Genomic DNA, 13,668 nt, shown 5'->3' on the forward strand with positions numbered 1-13,668 from the left:
GCAATATGGCTCAATTGAGGAAGAGCAATTATGGACTATGTATTGTACTCGTTTTTCCTTTTGATCGATTTTTGTCCCACTAGATTTTTCTGGCTTAAGGTTTTTAATGAGGCAATTCAGAAGTGGCAACATGGCTCAATTGAAGGGAAGCAATTATGGACTATGCGTTGTACTATTTTTTCCTTCTGATCGATTTGTATTCCACTAGGTTTTTTCGGCTTAAGGTTTTTAATGAGGCAGTACCATGGACATTCAAGGGGAGTATTATGAATATATGTGAATATCCATTGTATTTCATAACATCCAATATATCTCCTCATATCCAATTTACGTATTTATGTTGGTATATCCCTATCTTTTGGTTTCATTCAATGTATGTACATTCCCATCTACTAAGCTCATCTCCTCTATTTATGTAAATTAATTTTTCCTCCATCTATGTGTACTTATAAATAAAGATATTGTAGTTGATGGTAGATATACTGGAATAAGAAATGAAATAGAAGATCTTCTTATATTCTTACTACTTTTCTCTAATATTCTCTTTCAAAGTTATATTTTACAACATATGTCTAATTTTTAAATGAGTTCCTTGAAAATCTATCAATCATTTGGCTATCATTAAAATCATTCAATATAATTTTATAATATTTTTTGGATAAAATACACTTACCTCTTAATTTTTAGTTATAATTCCATGCGGATCCATTACTTTTCGAAATGAATAGTTCACTCCAAAAGTGTAAATATCGTTAGTAGAAAATATGAAATGACTAAAATATTTTTTTATTATTAATTTAAAAAATTATTATTATATAAATTTTTTTGAAAAAAAAAATTTTAAGGAGCACAGATCGATGCTCCCCTCTCTTGGAGAGCACTAGATCTGGTGCTCCATTCCTTGATTTTTTTAAAATTAATAAAAATTAATAAAAATTATATAATAATAATTTTTTAAATTAATAAAAGGTAAAATTATTCTTTCAATATTATCACGTTATCAAACTAATGGAAACACTAACACCTGACTAACGACTGAACTTATTTGTCCAGCGAAAAATTTTTTTAAGGTGAAATATTCATTTTAAAAACTAATAAACCCGTTGAAAATTTCGATTAAAACTTAGAAAATGAAGATATTATACCCTATTTTTTTTTATAAATCCAATAGTTAGATTTACCTAACTAATTATATATCCTTCTATTTAAATCACTTCAAGAAAATGTTTTATTTTTTTTAACATCACCAAATTAAATTACTTAATTTGTAAATGTGAACTAAACATAAATATATTTCGTATGCCAAAGTTTGATTGCAAGAATGAATTTAGAATTCAGACTTTCGTGTACTAGATTAAAATATCGTTGATATCATGTGAAAAACTACTCAAAATTTAATATTTTGGGCTATGACCAAGTGAGGGTGGATTACTTCTGTTGAACTCATGAATTGAGTTAAATTTATCGTAAGTGCCATCGAGATTTGAATGTTTTCAAAGATAATTAGTGAGGATTAAAATTGAAGATTTTAATTTAAAAATTTTGAATTTGAATCTTGGAATAGAATGAAAAATTTAGGAGACTCTATCATCATGTGATCTAAAGCCGAATTAAATCTTATATGTACGTAAAACAAAGAAAATATAATTAAAACCAAATGTAAGATTTCAACCATCTTAATTAATGTAGAAAATAGTAGTTATAGATCATAATGGAAGTCATCCCATGAATGATAATAATGAGTATTTCAATTAATGAAAGTGACCTTGCTCATGTTTTCATGAGACAGAACGATCATCATAAAACAAATGGAAAAAAGGAAATCAGATCATATTCAACCATATAATCCTGAAAATCATTACCCCAGTTGTTCTCTCAGGTTCCCCTCTGATCACTTATTCTAATGCACGATGAGCTTCATTATCATGAAATCAATTAATGAATAATATAGTATTAAAATACATAGCATTACCACCTATACATATATAATGTCCATTCATAATTAATTGCAGATTTTATGGATAGGAAATGCCTAGCTGGTCCTGCAATTTTCAAGTCCAAAATGACTTGACAGAAGTATAAAAGAACCTTTGAATTTGAAAAAGTTATAGGCCCTATTAAAAGTATCAAATTATTTCAGACCGAAATTTTTGAACATTGTAGTACTGCCCACGTGAATACAGCGAATAGAAATAATAAAACGTCCAAAAATGCAGCAATGCAAATACTCTAAATGCAAGACATTGAAATATTTGTTTTTAAAATTTGTTCTATAATTATTTATTTATAGACACTATCATTCTTTCTGTCTTTTCACTTTCAAATGTACAATCATGCACCTCTCTATAGCAAATGTATAACAAGCAGTAACGAATCCAAGATTTTATATGAGAAATTGTTAAAGAATAATTATACAAAATCATATAATAATAAAAAAATTAAAATTTAAAAGATGATTTGTTATTATTCTAAAACAAGTTGCATGATTTTAATTAAAATTCACGAAATTATATATCTTAAATTTTATACATATAACAATAAAATAATTAAAATCAAAAGGTGACGACCGTTATCTTCATTATCACGTTCGATCTATCCCTAATAACAAATGTGTGTGGTGTATATATATGCTCATACTTGTTATGCATGTAAAACCTTAAGTTTATTTGATATCTCTATCGTATTGATCGACATTATTGTCTGTATACAACAATCGAAATTTTATTTTATGGAATAAATAATTGGACATTTTTATTAATTTGAAATTTAGTGTGCATGATTGAAGTGAATAGATAATGAAATCCAACAGTTGGAAATGGAAACGCATAATGTGTAAACAGATTCCTCTATGCCTGTATACAGATAAATATTATCTATATAAAATATATAGTTACAACTCCCAATGTGCAAAGGTGTGCTTATTTGATTTATTGATATGGGACAAACAATCGGTGAATTGATTTTAAAGAAACAATATTTTCCCAACAAAGCTGAACAAAAACGTGGTGGTCCTGACTTTGTATTCATACCCTCCAACGTGAGCAATTAAATGAACGACAGTTCAAGGTGAGCAGGATGTCTTGCCAGTGAAATTATATATATTCCTTGATCTGCTTGCGGTGCTCAAATATTTATATATTTCTGACAAATTATGATTAAAGTAGGTGGAAATAATTAGTGACAAAAAAAACAAAAGAAGCAACAAACTCATTTTAGCATGATTGAAATGTGAAGTGAAGTGAAACCTCCATTTCAATAAGAGGAAAGTACTACAATTCGAATATACATAAATGTCATTTGTACTTAAATTTCATCCCGCTCTTTTACTCTTAAATTAAGCTAAAGTGACCCTTTAACTCCTTTTTTCTTTTTTGAAATTTCCCTTGAATGATTGGTATACCAAAAAAAATATGTGGTATATTTTTTATTAAATGTCAAATCATCAAAATCTTTGAATAGATATATGAAGCATAAGTAAATAAACAATTCAAGTTTAAAGAGCATTAATGGGGGGAAAAATTGAAATGAAAAGAAAAGATCAGTTTGGATCACAATTTACAAAGAACAATCAAAATGTCACTATGATTACGCACTGATCTTGTAGCTTGATGCTATCTCATAAGTATTTCTTATGTAAATACCAATAAAATGAAACCTTATATATAACATGGTGAATTATGGATCTGATTTTGGCATATGCAGAAGCCTGTTATACAAATTCAGAAAGAATGGTGAGAAACAATTATAAGGCAGAATTTATCACTTATCACCTGGTAGGTAATAAAATAATTAATTCAATCAAAATATAAATGATTGTCTGTTTCCCATCGGCTTTTCTTGACTTCACACTGGCAATCATCTAGGTGTCTTAATTTGCTTCTGAATTCTGGTATCAAATGCCCCTCAAATTGCCTACTTGTTGCCTTTTGTTTTCCCAATAGCCTCATTCTTGGACGACAGCTGGCTAAGCCAATTCAACATGAAAGAATCAAATCTGTATATAATTTATTAATTAGAAAGAGGAAATTAGGAAAGAAGAAAACTTTGGTTAAATAATAACACACATGCTTCTCATAGTACGATTTTTCTTAATTAATGCCACGTTTTGGCCTGTTGGGGCACCAAAAGGATTTGGACACGACAAATCTCGTATTCTGCTTCTATATTTTGGTAGTGGCAGAAGCATATCACATGTGAAGGACAAAAAATAAAATCGCATTGATTAGATATTAATTGCATAAGACAAATTGAAAATCTTTTGTTCTTTGATTTATAAAACAAAAGGTTTTTTTATGCAGGTTGGCTCATCATTTGAACATAGATCTACCACTTGCAACGAAAATTCAAGTGGAGGGCAAGAGCTTAAACAAAACTAATGCATATTAAGAGCTAATAAATTGTTATACAAAGGGTTTATTTTCTATATTATTTCATTTAATTTTTTCACCATATTTTGAACCCTATTTGTTTACTTAATTCTATCAAAATTTTATCAATCGATGTCATATTTTTCGGCACAAAAAAAAAAGAAAAAAAGATAGACACGACAAATTCTAAATAATTTTATGTTTGACACGTTATCTCAAGTGGCGGTAGGGTAATGGCACAACTATCACATGTGCTTTGAAAAAAAGCTTAAGAATCTGCATAAAGACAATTTATTTATTTATTTATTTTTGTAGGGAACAGTATATACGTCCGTTCATTTGAACATGGTTGGATTTGTTTATTTTAGTTATTATATAAAATTTCGACTTCTTCCCTTATCAAGAGGAAAAAAAAGTGAAAGAAAATGCTATAAAAAGTTTATCAAAATAAGTCCCATGTGATAGCAATGTGCTAATCCATAAAAGATTACCATGCAAAACAATGGCCAAGAGGATTTTCTTTTTCTAATGGTATGATAGATTTATATAGCTACTATATATTATTCTAAATTTGTTAAAATTATTAAATTTCGAGTTACATAAAGGGAGGTAGCTCTCTGGTTTCATATAGAGCTCACTTTTCACTCTTCAAATATAAAACTTTTTAAGAAAATACGTCGGACTCTAATCAAGATTTTTTTTTTTTGTCGAATAAGCAGGATTTTTTATAGTGTCAATTAAGTGTTTTCCTTTTTTAGATACAATTCTTTTTTGTTTTTGTATTGACGTGCATGTTATTGTTTGTGATAGAGGTAATTAAGATTCATTGTACCGAAAAAACCATGAGATTCATAGTTTACAAATGATTTTAAGTATATATACACACATGGACACTTGAGTAGATAATGACAATGATATATTCATATAGTACAAGAGCAAAATGATGAGGGTTTAGATCTAACACTGGAGATAAGGCTTATAAGTAATTTATGATTAATCTGATAGGCTAGTCGCTTAAATGTAACGTAATTTATTCTTAAAAATAAAATAATCCGAATAAAATATAGAGAAGACTAGTTGGCGTAATCCATTTCTTGTTTAGAGTCGCTTGCAGTTTGCATGAGATCTGTTATAAAGTGGGTTGGTGAAAACAGTCAGTCCTCCACACAAAAAATATCAAAAGAAAATAATAGTGATAATAATAATAATACATATAAATAAATAAAAATGATTTTATATGCTTCAAAATTGTGATCTAGATCTCCTGTTTCTAAGATCCTTCTCTTTTTAAATATATTTTTTGGTTGTTGGGTTGCTTTGGTTCAACCCCCTTCACCTCATCTCTCTCATGAGAAATAGGCCGATGATTCGATTTTTTTCGAATTACATATAAATATATTCACATTTAACAAAAAAAATTCATTTTCTAATCAATTATATATGAATAACCAAAAGCATTGAAAATTTTGCTAAATTAAATGAAAATATTGTGTCTAAAGGTGTCTTTTACCTATAAAGCATTTAAAAAAAAAGAACAAAGTAAAGAGAGAATTTTTCAAAAAAAAAAGTAAAGAGAGAAATAAGAAAATAAAAAAATTCCATAATTTCATTCCATATTATTAGCTTTAATTTTACTTTGTATAGCATTAGTCAATATTTTTCTTCAATTTGGATAGTCACCTAAGACTATATATATATATACACATATATATATGTTATAAATAATTTGGATCATCAAAAGAAATGAAATATATTAGGATGTTTCAATATTTTATAATGGTAATTATTCTTTTACAAGCAATGCCCAACCAAAACTAGATCAATTCATTTTTAAATTGATTTTTCTACTCCTTTTTATTTATTATTTTAGCCATACTTGATTGACTTAAGATCAAATGGCCTTTATGGGATGAGATATTGCACACGTCCACAAGATCTCAAGCAATTTCTCATTCGTTTCACCTACCCCTTTAGGGGAGAAAATGAGTGGTGGTTGGTGATGACCATGACTTGCAAGCTTGACAACCCCTAATCTTTGGTTTTTTTTTTTTTTTTTAATATATCATTGAAGCATCATCCTTCTTTGACTTCTTTTTTCTTTTTAATTTTCCCTTTTCTCTTTTGATTTTTCTTTGGATAATGCAAAATTATTTGACACTCGTGGCCACCAAACCATGCTTTTCTCAGCAGAAAAAAACTCTTCAACAACAACAAATTTATTTTAGGAAAATTAAAGGATCTAATCTCAAATGGGCAGGACATGTATCCTTTTCGATTTTATTCTCAAATCTACTTTGGTTGATCAATAATAAACCTAAATAGAAAAAAAAAATTATAAACTAAGTTTTTATTTATTTCTACAATTATAGCCAATTTAAGATTAAAGTTCAGAAAACAAAAATCGAAATTCGAAACCTTTTTCTTCAATAAAATATGACTATCATAGAATAGTTGTCCCGATAACGAAATTAATTTATAAGTTGATCTTTATATATCAAATAAAGAAAATTTTGTGCTAAGACCATGACTAGGACAATATGCTATTTATAAGAGTAAATAATTTAGAAGTACATATCTTTCCAAAAAAAAAAGTTAGAAGTACACAACAGATAAGCTTGTAGAAAAAAAGAAATATTTTTTAAAATATTAAACTTTGAGAACTCAATGAGCAAAGACCAAAAGATTTGAGAAAGGTGGGTGGAGACAATTGGACTTGTTGACAACACTTCTACCAACTGTTAAGCAATTACTTAAATTGAAATGGGGTTGGTAGATCTTCCACTAAATATAAGTGGATAATAATTAAATGGGTGAAAAAATTCTTAACTACCAAATGGGAAGCAAGCAAGATGTTTAAGAAATTGCCTGCTGCCAATGAGATGTAAACCCTTTATACATTGAAAAATATGACCCCATGTTTTTCCTCTGTTTTTTACTTTTTTTTTTCCTTTGATGAGAGACCTAGTCATTTCCATGCAAAAAGTAATTATAGAAAGTAACTTTCTGGTTGATATTTGAGAAACAAACATAGACACAGAATTAACCTAACCAATTTTAAAAGGACATAAAAAAAAGAATAAATTTGTAGAAGTTTATCCAATTTTGAAGTTGGCTTATTATAGAGGTTTCATAAGTTAGATGAATGAAAAATAATCTAACCAAGCAACAACTTTTAAACAAACAAATAAAAAAGAATTAGTATATAATTAATTAAAACCTCTACCTGAAATGCTAATAATTACTTAATTAACCCTACTGTTAAAAGGCTCATAATATTAATTGAGAGTAACTAATTGAGATCCTAAGCTAGACATTAAGCATAAAATCATTAAAGATATATTTTAATTTTTTTAATTTTAATATTTAAAAATTAAATCAATTTATTTATTTATTTTCTTAATTCTCATATTAAGTAAAAAAAAACAGAAATTAAATTTAAGAATTTTTTTATTGTATGACACCACTCAATGAATTTAAGCAAAGAGAGAAAAGGATAGAGAAAAATGAACTTAATTAATGCTCTTTAATTATGTTTTATTAAATCGTGAGTTTTAATTACTAAAAATTTCTTCATAATGGCATCTATTTGTTCATTAATTTGGTTATTTAGGGAAGTTAAACTTGTAACCCCCACCCCTACCATAATTAGGCCTCTAAGATATTTATTTGGTTGTATACCATAGGTTTGTTTTTTTGGTAATTTCCCTATAAATGATCAATGCTAGTCAGTTAGGTTTTGGTAAGTAAAATTATGTGGTAGGCTAATTTTAGGACTTTATTCCAATTTTATCTAATGATTACGTATCGAAACCGATTTATAACCAAATTAATATATTTATAGATTTTTCTCATAGTTAGATATCAATTTAAAAAAAAGAAAGAAAAAAGATTGCAATGTGTACTGTATTTCTTAAAGTAAAAAATTAATTTAATATTTAAAATTTAATACATATAGGATTAATATTTAATGTACTAACTATTTATAGTTTGTATACATGGTTAAGTGATTAAATCTTGACTTGAGATATTATTTGAAAAAAAATAAAAAATTAATAAGATCTCAAAACAATATAAAATTTTAATATTAATCTTTTATTTTCTTCCAAAGATATATTATGTGAGAGATATCAAAGAGTTATGACAGGGGAATATGTTCCAATTTGACTTTACAAAATTTACCCTTGTCTTCACAAAATTAAAACATTAAGCGTCACAAATTGGACAAATTTGTAATTTTATTGAGTCGACAAATTGGGGGTGACGTTGTGGCTTTCGTGTCTCCCCTCCAGCGTTCACCAACCCCCCTACCCTTTCAATTTCGTTGTCTTATGTGTTTTTTGACGAGTAAAAACTGCCCTTTCTTTGAACCAATCAATGGTTGACACGTGTTATCATCCAAACCGTCAAAACTCATGAAGATCTGACGGCCACGTTCAGTTTTCAACTAACCCGTCGGCCTACCCACAACACTCAATGTCTACACCCATCCGTTTCTCTATTTAAAGCCTCAAAATGTTGTTCAACGAACTCAGGAAGTTTTTCACTAAGCCTGAAAATTTCCTTCCTCATCATTCATACCTTTGTAATCTTTTTGTTTTCCTTTGGTAGTGCCCCAAGGCCAATAATAAGGCAATAACTCTTGTCTGCCTGAAATATTCACTGTTGTTGTCACCTCTTTAGCCCATTTTTAGGCCACCAACCAGGACAGTCACCTAGGAGACAGCCAAAAGTATGGACCCAATGGAAGTGCTGCCTCAATGCAATGGCAACGGTTCACCAGGATTCTGCATCACTGACCCATTGAACTGGGGTGCATCAGCTGAGTCCTTGAAAGGTAGCCATCTTGATGAAGTGAAGCGTATGGTCGAGGAGTTCCGTAAGCCGGTGGTACGTCTGGGTGGCGAAACCTTAACCATAGCTCAAGTGGCAGCCATAGCGAACAGGGATGCAGGAGTCAAGGTGGAGCTTTCGGAGGCGGCCAGGCCGGCTGTTAAGGCTAGCAGTGACTGGGTCATGGAAGGGATGAATAGAGGCACTGATAGTTACGGGGTGACCACTGGCTTTGGTGCAACCTCTCATAGGAGGACCAAGCAAGGAGCTGCCCTCCAAAAGGAACTCATAAGGTAACTTAACTTGGATTATTTTTTTTTTACGACATAGCTAAGTCATGTAATATTTTGATATTTATTTTTTTTCCCATATAAATAAAGTAATTAATAATGAGCCTTTAAATTTGTTATAATTAGGCCAACACCCTTTCCACCACTGGTAGGTGGTTTCTCAGCTATCTGCCATAGCAATAATTAGGTGAAAAAGACAAACATTTAATTTCTCTTTGGTTTTCTTTTTTACCTGTCCACACCCTTTTTTCAATCTTTATTTTTGTTTTAATTTTTAATACAAAATATTGTCTTGGAAAAGGAAATATGAATAAATCCTACTGTTTTATGGATAATGAATCGTTTTCATGTAACTTATTTTTTAAGGTTGTCCTCAACATAGGACCATGTGACTTTAGGAAGGGGCATAAATTTGTAGGTCATCAAAGCTGTGGACATTTAAATTTGTTTCTGATTTAAAACTTCTCAACTAAATGAAATAAATAATGGGACTAGGCTAAGTCTTTCATATTTTTATTTATTTTCTTTATTACTAATTTTTGTTCCAAGTTTACATGGGGGCTCCTAGGATTAATAAAATATTATGAAGTTGATTAGATTGTGGACTTCTCGATTATTAAAATGGAATCATACTTGAAGAAGCCTTGACTTATATATCTTTGTTCTAATCATATTATAAAATCCAACTAATACTCCTTCAAATGTAAGAAATAGTATTAACATGACTACTTTAATTTTTATTTCATTCTTATTTTCTTTGGTTTCTAATAAATTAAACCTGTTTTCTTCAGTCTTCATGTGGTGGGGCAAACTGAAAGAAGTGAGATATTTTTTATGGATTAACAAATGACAAGGAAAAGAAGGAAAACGATATTTAAATTAGTTTGGTGGAAGAAGTAAAGTTTAAGAAAACAATAGAAAAAATAGAAATTTTCCAATATTCAACATTTCCATTTTGCCAGGTCAAACTTGGAAAGATATTTTGCCAGAAAGAAAAATAAGAACTTAATATTTGCTGTCAATTTATTTCTTGAAATAAATATTGGTATATAGAAAAAAGATAAAAGTCTTACCTGGTAAATAATTAATGAGACAATAGACATGGTAAAATTCTTGTTGATAAATGCGAGTATTAGTACTAGCTGGGTCAAGGTCTTCCTCGGAACACTCTGGTACTTTTTCTAAGTCAATAATCAATAATAAAACTTGTACCTTTTGGACCTATTAAGCATAATATTTGTTAATTACAACAAAGGTTAATATTTTAACTTTACCATCATTTTCTCTTTCATTTCTTGACTGGACTTGGATCCTGTCAAAAATGGCTAACCTGCTTAAGAAATGAGCTGGACGTTGAATTTCTTTTTGGGGTTAAATCCAGCACATTGATTTCCAGCTTGCTATCAGAGCTGCCCAGATTTTGTCCATAAGTTCTTAACTTGTTATGTTGTTAAATGTGACTAAAAACAAGTTGTTGCAACAGGTTCTTGAATGCGGGGGTTTTCGGCCAAGGTACTGAGTCGTGCCATACGTTGCCTCACACCGCGACAAGGGCGGCTATGCTTGTGAGGATCAACACTCTTTTGCAAGGATATTCTGGCATTAGATTTGAGATCCTAGAAGCGATAACGAAGCTACTCAATGTGAACATCACCCCATGTCTGCCACTCAGGGGAACAATTACTGCATCTGGTGACCTGGTGCCACTATCCTATATTGCAGGGCTTTTGACTGGCAGGCCTAATTCCAAGGCTGTTGGGCCCAATGGTGAGGCCTTGAACCCCACCGAAGCCTTTAGCCGAGCTGGGATCAATGGTGGATTTTTTGAGTTGCAACCCAAAGAAGGTCTTGCTCTAGTGAATGGGACGGCTGTTGGGTCTGGCTTAGCTTCCTTGGTCCTATTTGAGGCCAATGTTCAAGCAGTCCTCTCAGAAGTTTTATCAGCAATTTTTGCTGAAGTTATGCAAGGGAAGCCTGAATTTACTGACCACTTGACTCACAAGCTGAAGCATCATCCAGGCCAAATTGAAGCTGCAGCCATCATGGAACACATTTTGGATGGTAGCTCTTACATTAAGGCAGCCCAAAAATTGCATGAAATGGATCCTCTTCAGAAACCCAAACAAGACAGATATGCTCTTAGAACTTCCCCTCAATGGCTTGGCCCTCAGATTGAAGTGATCAGGGCCGCAACCAAAATGATTGAAAGAGAGATCAACTCCGTGAATGACAATCCATTGATTGATGTATCAAGAGATAAGGCTTTACATGGAGGGAATTTCCAAGGTACCCCAATTGGTGTCTCCATGGATAACACTCGTCTAGCCATCGCTGCAATTGGCAAACTCATGTTTGCTCAATTTTCTGAGCTTGTTAATGACTACTACAACAATGGTTTGCCTTCAAATCTGTCTGCAAGCCGCAATCCAAGTTTGGATTATGGTTTTAAGGGAGCAGAAATTGCAATGGCTTCTTACTGCTCAGAACTTCAATTCCTTGGCAACCCTGTCACCAATCATGTCCAAAGTGCTGAGCAACACAACCAGGATGTGAACTCATTAGGCTTGATCTCAGCAAGAAAAACAGCTGAAGCTGTTGACATATTGAAGCTCATGTCTTCAACTTTCTTGATCGCTCTATGCCAAGCCATTGACTTGAGGCATTTGGAAGAGAACTTGAAGAACACTGTGAAGAACACAGTTAGTCAAGTGGCCAAGAGAGTCCTAACCATGGGATCCAATGGTGAACTTCATCCATCAAGATTCTGCGAAAAGGACCTGCTCAGAGTTGTCGATCGCGAATACCTGTATGCTTACGTTGATGATCCTTGCAGTGCAACTTACCCATTAATGCAGAAGCTGAGACAAGTACTGGTAGACCATGCCTTGATGAATGGTGACAGAGAGAAGAATTCAACCACTTCAATTTTCCAAAAGATTGGAGCCTTTGAAGAAGAACTAAAAACCCTTTTGCCCAAAGAAGTTGAAGGTGCTAGAATCGAATTCGAAAATGGAAATGCAGCCATTCCTAACAGGATCGAGGAATGCAGGTCCTATCCATTGTACAAGTTTGTGAGAGAAGTTCTGGGGACTAGTTTGTTAACCGGCGAGAAGGTAATCTCTCCAGGAGAAGAATGTGACAAGGTCTTCTCAGCAATGTGTGCCGGGAAGTTGATTGATCCATTGCTGGAGTGCTTGAAGGAGTGGAATGGTGCCCCTTTGCCCATATGCTAAGCTAAGGTGTTTACCAATGTCTCAACTACAACAATGTCACACTGTTTTATAAGTTCTTTTATTTGTGCTCATAAGAGGGTAACTCGTGTTCGTGTGGAAATTGTCAAGAACAAACGTCTGTTGTTTTCTTTTCAAGCTATTGGTTTTTTTATTACTTTTATTAAATGTTTCTTTTGTATCAAGAACTTCATTACGCCAAATGTAATGTAGATAACAAGTGTTTTTTACACATTCATTAAAATACTCTCTCTCTCTCTCTCTCTCTCATTTGTTTATATTTAAGAAGTAACTGAGAGCCATTTCACAACAAACTACTTATTAATTATAAAATACCCTCTAAGCAGTATAATTAATGTATTATCTATTTTTAATTTTGTGTGAATAATACATTAGATGAAAAAAAACTTAACAAGTGCATATAAATATAAAGGACCAATTGTATTTTTTAGATATAATATTTGAAAAAATTCTTAAGCTATTAAAAAAATTTAAATAAATTTTTATTTTTTTATTGTGTTCAATCATGCAATGTGTTTTCATTATAGATGAAATAAGCCTTTAGATTAATAGTAAATTAATTATTATTAGTCAAAACGTTAGTTATCATTTTTTTATATTCACTTGACATTGAGATAAAAGATGAAAATATCACTTATTCATGTTATTATATTAAATTAACATGTCACGTTATAATTCATTATGGTATTTTATCATGTCACATAACATAAAATGATAAATATTATTTAGATTAATAATAATTGGTAAACTAATAGTTATAATTATTTATTTTTCTTAAAATAAAAAATATAAAAATTTGAATGAACAAAATAAAAAAAAATTATTTAAAATTTTAAAATAATTAAAAAAATTAAATATTATACCTATTTTTTACTATTACTTTATATTAGGTCAACGGGCATTATTGTATGAAATGACCCCCAAGCGGTT

The 13,668-nt window shown here is 30.8% G+C and overlaps 1 protein-coding gene across 1 annotated transcript; it reads left to right on the forward strand.

Annotated features, from left to right (window-relative positions):
* The first annotated feature begins 8,897 nt into the window (after positions 1-8,897).
* Positions 8,898-12,961, forward strand: LOC18586419 (phenylalanine ammonia-lyase). Its single transcript, XM_018129306.2, has 2 exons — positions 8,898-9,490; positions 10,971-12,961. The coding sequence occupies exons 1-2, from the start codon at positions 9,099-9,101 to the stop codon at positions 12,718-12,720; spliced, it is 2,142 nt and encodes a 713-aa protein (XP_017984795.2). The 5' UTR covers positions 8,898-9,098; the 3' UTR covers positions 12,721-12,961.
* Positions 12,962-13,668: the final 707 nt, after the last annotated feature.

The sequence above is a fragment of the Theobroma cacao genome, chromosome 10 (assembly GCF_053813885.1).
Source record: "Theobroma cacao isolate CCN51 chromosome 10, ASM5381388v1, whole genome shotgun sequence".
Taxonomy (NCBI): domain Eukaryota; kingdom Viridiplantae; phylum Streptophyta; class Magnoliopsida; order Malvales; family Malvaceae; genus Theobroma; species Theobroma cacao.

Excerpts from the sequence above, each read along its gene's own strand:
- LOC18586419 (XM_018129306.2), top strand. The coding sequence starts at position 9,099 with ATGGACCCAATGGAAGTGCTGCCTCAATGCAATGGCAACGGTTCACCA. Across the intron at positions 9,491-10,970 it reads CTCCAAAAGGAACTCATAAG|GTTCTTGAATGCGGGGGTTT; the intron begins GTAACTTAACTT and ends TTGTTGCAACAG.